General features: G+C 48.0%; 1 protein-coding gene across 1 annotated transcript in view; it reads left to right on the forward strand.

The window, feature by feature from the left end:
- Positions 1–977: 977 nt before the first annotated feature.
- Positions 978–7,500, forward strand: part of LOC135109663 (pituitary homeobox x-like) — a 36,903-nt gene continuing 30,380 nt past the window's right edge. Inside the window, exon 1 of the mRNA XM_064021188.1 lies at positions 978–1,980. Coding sequence (XP_063877258.1) covers positions 1,599–1,980 — 382 coding nt within the window. The 5' untranslated portion in view covers positions 978–1,598. The remainder of the gene's footprint in view (positions 1,981–7,500) is intronic.

Genomic DNA, 7,500 nt, shown 5'->3' on the forward strand with positions numbered 1-7,500 from the left:
CACGAGGCTAGAAATTACGCGCACACATAATCCTCCCATCAAGCGCATAGATTGAAATCAAATCGCATAAACACACCACGAACTCCATCAGACCATTTTCCTTTCTGGTCGCGGCGCCTCCCGGGGGATCCTGAAGGCTGTGGCCACACGTAGGAGGGGCAGGAAAGGGGAGAAGAAAGAAGCAGGGAGTCCACGAACAGCATCAGTATTCCGCCGCGAGCCCTCAGACCAGCCAGCCATCGATTTTACACTAAGCCTGACAGTTTTCTTCGCTATTTCTAAGAGTCCACGAGCGCCCGTGTGCCCCTCCACAATTAAAGCTTGAGTTGTGCCGGGAATTGTGTTATGTCCGGCTGGAGATGAGGGGCGTTTGGTGTGGGTGTTGATTATTGTTGTTATTACTCTCTCTCTCTCTCTCTCTCTCTCTCTCTCTCTAACTGACATCGTGTGTGTGTGTGTGTGTGTGTGTGTGTGTGTGTGTTCCTCCATGTTCGGGGTTCCGACGCTCAGACTCCTCCTGTTCTCCTTCCTGACTTTCTGCCTCTCGCCTACAAATCAAATTGACTACACCATAATTTAGCCGGGAGTGTATTCGTTGGGTATTAAATTGACGGACATGGTTGAGTGCGGGCCATTGGCTAGCCCCGCCCCTCGCCCCCCGCCCCCCTCCTCCAGGGCTGCCACACGCCGCCACGCCACCTCACTACCTGGGTGTGTTCTCCCTCGCTCCTCGCATATATTTCACGAACAGGCCTATAAATCTCACGGATATATGCTAATGAGTTGATTACGTGGCGGTGGGAGGTGATGGATGAGACTCTGCTTCCCGTAATGCTTGGCGACAGATGTCTTGTTGGCTGACGGGTCCCGGTGACGCCTGATTGGCCGCCCACACCAAGCCCCGCCCACCCGCCGCCCCGCCAAATGGTCGAAGATAATGTCGGATGATTTAGCCCAAGTTAACTACTGGCAATACCCGCGGTCATACCAGAATACCGATTGTTCCAAGTAAGACCCGTGTGCGCTCGCCTGCCATTTACGCGGATAAAAAAAAAGGGACCTCTCGAAACTGAGGGAAGATTGGCAGGTGTTGGGGGCGCGAGGCTGCTGACGGCGGGCGCTGGGCGAAGCGGGAGGCGGCCTGACGGAGCAGCGGGAGTCTGACCGAAGCCTGGCCAAGCCCACGGACTTCACCAGGGCTCCGGGAGCTTCGCCAGTAAGCCCTTCGTACAACCAGCGACTTGGGTGGGGATTTCTGAAAGATTTGGAGTGGCAAGGGGTGGACTAGCGCGCGACGGCGGCGACGGGACGGCCTCCGACGGGGCAGGATTGAGCGGCGCCGGTGATTGTGGCGGATACTGCAGGATTGCCCCGACTTGCCGCGACTTACGCCCTGAGCCCCACCTGAGCCGAATTTACCGCGCCGGAAGCCGTGACTTGGGCGCCGCGGCCGAGGAGGAACAGCACGCCAGTGAGCCAGGTCGCGTGGGGCCCCTCGGAGGGCGGCCCCGTCTGCAGGTTTGGTGGGAAGCGAGGCCCGCATGTGAGCCGCCGTTGCCTTCGCCGCCGCCGCCGCCGCCCCCAGGAGACCCGCCACCATGGAGGGCCTCACGTCCGGCCTCCATGATGGACTCTCCCTACATGACCTCCAGCCGCCCTCACTCACCCACGACACCGCCCACACGCCCACACACGCCCACGATCACACCCACGACCCCACTCACGGCCTCGGCCATCGCCACACTCCCGCCCATGACGCCCTTCACCATCTGGAAGTCAGTCACGCCCACGACGCTGTCCACGGTCTGTCCCACGCCCACGCTTCCACCCACGGCACGCCCGCCTCACATGCTGGCCTCGGCGCCCACCAGACGGGCGTGTCCTCAGCCCTGCGAGGTCCCCCGCCCCTCCATCCCCTAACGCCCACTCCCTCTACGGTGCTGCCGCCCACGCCCACGGACAAGAAGCCGCCCATTGTAGGTGAGTCACGGGCTGCGTTCAGTATTTTGTTCTCCATTTTGTTAATTTTGTGAATTTAAATTTTTTTTTGTAACTTTTTTTTTTCTTTTTTTAATGCTCCCGACGGTGTTTTCCTGTGGGAGGTGCCGTAATACATGCGTGGTGTTTCGCTCATCGGTGTTGTGGTGCTCGTTGTTGTCCTTGCCCCCGTGGGGAGTGATTATTTTCTCGTGCGTGTGTGTGTGCGTGCATTTGTATAGTCTGTATTTTGTGTCCCGCGGTGGTGGCTGTGGTGATGTGTGGTGCAAATGGCGGCGTGGTGCAGCGGTGAGGGGACCAGTCTTTGTTGTCTGTGGTGGCGGTGGTGGTGTTGTGGTGGTGGTGGTGGTGTAGCGGCGGCCTTAGCGACGGGTGGCAACGCAGACTGGTGGTGTATAGATCTGGTGCTGTTGTTGTTGTTGGTGGTGGTGGTGTTGGTTAGGGGAATGGTAGATGTAGTGGTGAAGACTGACTCACAAGTTATAGTGGTGTAGTGGTGGTGAGGATGGTGGCTGTGGGTGTAGGAATGTGCTGTGATGATGCTGATGTTATGATGATGATGGTGATGCTGTGGGTGCGGATATGGTGCTGCTGGTGTTGATGGTGGTGGTGATGATGGTTGCGAAAGTGGAGGTATGATCACAGCGGAGTGGTGGTGATAATGATGGCGGTGATGAAGACAGTAGTAATGGTGATGATAACAGTAGTGTTGGATGTCGTAACACTGTAACTACTCTATGGTGATGACATTGATACGGGAAGGAAAGACAGCAGCAGCAGTAGTAGTAGTAGTAGTAGTAGTAGTAGTATCACTGTGGTGGTGGTGAAGGTAGTGGTGATGACGGTAACATTGATAAGAATAGTGATGATTTTACCAGACGCAGTATAGTGATGGTAGCGGCAATCGTAGCAGCAATGGTTGTGATGCTGGTAGGCTGGTAGTAACAGCACTGGTGGTAGTGGTGGTGATAGGAGCAGCGGCGTTGGTGATAGTGGCAGTGGTGGTGGTGGCAGCGGCGTGGACGGCGGGCAGCGGCGATACGATAATGGTAGTTTTGGTGATGGTGGTGGTGGTGGTGGTGGTGGTGGTGGTGATGGTGGTGTTGTGAATCCACCATCAGCGTTGCGATTGATAATTGTGTGAGAATTATGAGTTAACCAGCGGGCGGCCATGTGCGTGTGTGCGTGTGTGTGCGTGTGTGTGTGCGTGTGCGAGGGGCGGAAAAACAAGGGAGACAAGAGAAAAAACGCAAAAAGCAGTGCCTCATTTTGACTTAGGTGTGCGTACATGAGCGCTGGCGTGTGCACCGGTGAACGCTCTCGCCGCGGCGTAATGAGATCGTCAGGCGGGAGGCTGCCGGCGCAAAAATTGGCTCTTCATCACAGAAATCTCCGTCAGCGGGATTACTGACGCCTGACACTGCAGCGCCGCCGCCACCACCACGGCCCCGACCCCTCTCTCTCTCTCTCTCTCTCTCTCTCTCTCTCTCTCTCTCTCTCTCTCTCTCTCTCTCTCTTTCTAGGTGGATATGTAGCAATTCGTTTGTCTTTTTGAAAATTTGCATTGTTGGTATTGTTTTTGTTGTTGTTGTTTTCTTCTTCTTCTTCCTTCTTCTTCTTCTTCTCATTATTATTACAATTATTATTATTATTATTATTATTATTATTATTATTATTATTATTATTATTATTATTATCATCATCGTCATCATCACCATCATCATGACCACCATCATCACCATCGTCTCGTACACTTTGCCGTCATCCTCCTCCTCCTCCCATTCATCGCCTATTCTCACACTTCCCTCAGCATAATTTTTTTTCCGAGGCGCAGTTTTATAATATCTCTCCTCACCTCAAATCCCTTATCATTTACTACACTACAGCGTCACTCAGTGTGGGATCCTGCGGGTTTATCATTCCTCAGCATCATTCCTCATCATTCCCCGCCACGCAGTCACCATCATTCACCGTTTCTCACCGTCGCGCCTTCTACCGCCCCTCCCAGACGCGCTCACCTCAGCTCACCATCCCTCACAATCCCCTCACGTCACGCACCATTACTCACGCGCCTTCACCACCACTCTGCGTAATTTGGAATCACTCCTTATAACATACGATCTCTTAGTACCATTTGCATAACCTAACACTCACCTATAACACTTTAGCATTACTGAAAACCACTTAGAATCGGCATATAATCACTTAACACAGCTTAACATTTACTTACAACCTCTCACGCTTACTTAAAAGCCATTCATTATACAAAACAATCCATCTATATCACTATGCATCACTAAGCATCGGGAATATATCAGAATATGTACGGGGCAGCATCTTTTCAGCATAGCATAGTCACTTAACACCACTTAACACTTATGACCTCCCAGCATTACTTAAAAAAAACATCCATCCATACTACTCTACAACATCGCTCCACGTCACTCAGCATCACGAACAGGTCAGCATATGTAGCACTCAGCATCTCTTTATTCCTCTCGGCGCCGCATCTGTCACTTCAAGTTGGCGCCAGGTAAGCAATGGAGACGAGGTTATCTTATCTCAGTCACTTATCAGGTGTGAACGGCTATGGGTCGCCTTGTATATCCTTACTGGGACCCTCTGTTTGTCTGTCTGTTCGCCTGTTTGCTTGTCTCTCTATCTGACTACTTGGTTTACTGTTTCCTCGGGCTCATTTCACGCAGATGGAGTCAGTTTTCAGGCTCACAATGCGAACAGAAAACGGGTGATATTCGAAACTTGCCGCTCCGTTGAAAAGGCGGAAAGATGAAGATTTTCCAGATTTACAAGAGGGTGCTTTTTTTTTCTGGAGTTTCTTACTTCTTGAGGTATTCTGATGCTTCCTTCCCGAGAGTTCAACTATTCTTTTTTTTATTTTCTTTATCTTTTTCTTTCTTTCGTACCATATTTTTTTTTCTTTTGTCTCTTTTTTTTGTCTATTTTTTGCTTTATTTTTTTCTTCCGCTTCGTCTACGAATATGAATAAACTGTAATTTTCCATCGTAACTCTCTCTCTCTCTCTCTCTCTCTCTCTCTCTCTCTCTCTCTCTCTCTCTTTGTGTGTGTGTGTTTATCATTTACATTTCTAACTGTCTATAATACCGCAATACACTCATTACTTTCTTCACGGTATCAAACACACACACACACACACACACACACACACACACACACACACACACACACGACAAACATGTGCACACCTTTCACGTGGGTGTAGCGAGGCAAGGTGTAATTAGCGCAGGCTGATTAGCGGGGCGCAGCGAAAGGCGGAAAATGTTAGGCCGGAAAAATAATGTAAATTGAAGCTAAAGGGAGAACGACGTGTCTTCAGGGAGAGAGAGAGAGAGAGAGAGAGAGAGAGAGAGAGAGAGAGAGAGAGAGAGAGAGAGAGAGAGAGAGATTGCGGTCAGTTCCTCCCCCCAATAATGGTCCAACGAAGCCATTGCGACCTGTGATAAATTAACACAATGCCTGAAAATGCCAAATAAACTTTAAAATAATAACACAGGCGAATATGAATTGAAATCGGCTGTAGTGAAACGAAGCATTTTTTTTTTTTTTTATATTACTGTTTTTTAATACGACAACGCAACGAAATAAGAACTGCAGCGCCATCTGTCAAAAATCTCTCTCTCTCTCTCTCTCTCTCTCTCTCTCTCTCTCTTCCAAAGGGAGCGCCATTTTGGTGTTTACTTCATACTGTTGTATCGATTGCGGTGGTATGTTTGTTTGTTTGTTTGTTTGTTTATTGTTGTTGTTGTTATTGTTATTGGAGTATGAGAAGGAGGAGAATGATTAAAAGGAAAAAAAAGAGAGAGACGAAGAGGAAGAGAAAGAAGAAAAGACGGATGGGAGCGAGGAGGAGGAAGACGACGACGAGGAGGAGGAGGAGGAGGAGGAGGAGCATCATGTGATAAACAGAATGCGTATGATGACGATGAGGAGGAGGAGGAGGTGGAGGAGGAAGAAGAAGAAGAAGAAGAAGAAGAAGAAGAAGAAGAAGAAGAAGAAGAAGAAGAAGAAGAAATAATGACAGGAAGAGAAAACGAAATACAGTAATGATGAAGACAAATTTTCTTATCAATTTACTTTCAAGAATTCACATTTCACGTCGCCTCTCCCTCGCGCCTCACAAACTCACAAGCAGGAAACTCCCATCACAATCCCGATCCAATCAAGACTCTCCCCTCATGATATCCTCACCAGTTTAACAGTTTGTCAGTTTATTGAAGGAGAAGAAGGAAAGCACTTACTGTATTTAAATGGTGGTGCAAGAATAACAGAGAAGTTGGGGATGCAAATGAAGAAAATAACAGGTAAACATAATTCTCACCTGTGTTACCTTTCAAAATGCGTCAGTTAAGAACACTAGAACATAAGGAAATAAGGGAATGGAAAAGGTTTAGTTGGCCGACACAAAGCGACTCCTGAGTACTCAAACTATTTAGTCTTACCTTCTGCCATCGTGAGCCATAGATTTATCCAGCCTCGTCTTGAAACAATCTAATAATTATTCACTGGCAAAGTTTTTTTTATTTATTTATTTTTTTTTTTTTTTGTTTGTTATGTTTTGCATGGCAGGGAGACAGGCTAAGGACACAAAAATGAAAGGGATGAAAATATATAATCTCGTTCCCCTTAAGAAAAAGAAGGAAAATCAATAGAGTTATCCGATCCAGTTTTCGAGGCGTCTTGATACTTGTTTTCTGAAGCATCTTATGAGATACAGAAACAAAGGGAGTGCCAGAGTGCACCAGTAAAAGGAATGAAACAGTGAAGAAGTGTGAGAGCTGAGTTTTCTTCCACTCATTTATCACACCTGCGCCGTGATAAACACCACTCACCATAAATTAAGAGATTACAACTCTGTATAACCTCATCTTAACCCTTTCACTGCGATACGAAAAAAAAAAAAAAAAAGCACCAAAAGTAATGCACAAAATCTTTTCAACCATCTACAAGAAAGAAGGGAATTAAAAAGACAAGATTTTACAATTTCTACCCGGTTTAGAGATTAGACTAGCTGTAGAACAAGTAAAGATGCCTCAGAGTGATTAGTAATTAAGACGTATATAGCAAATAGCAGTCAAAGGATTCAGAGACACCTAAACACTTCAACATAAACCTTGTGATATAAACCTCAAAACTTATGAATCAGCACTGTATACCGCTCACCGCCTAACTAACCTCAAACCTCACCAGCCTTTCATCCCGGCGCCCTAATGCATCATCCTATAACTTCTAATCTCTAACCTCACTATTCTTTCACTCTGACACCATAATTCCTAACCTCTATCATTCACACGCTTAACTCTCCGTAGTAAAGTCGTGTAGCGTTGTGTGGATGCTCCGTGTGTGATGGCGGCGGTGGAAGGTGGTGATGGTGATGGTAATGGTTGATTTCGTCACTGGAATAGGAGGGGCGGAGAAGAGAGAACTGTTAAGAAAATGAACGAAAGGAAGGATTAAGCGCATGCG

This window comes from Scylla paramamosain, chromosome 19, assembly GCF_035594125.1.
Source record: "Scylla paramamosain isolate STU-SP2022 chromosome 19, ASM3559412v1, whole genome shotgun sequence".
Classification (NCBI taxonomy): Eukaryota; Metazoa; Arthropoda; class Malacostraca; order Decapoda; family Portunidae; genus Scylla; species Scylla paramamosain.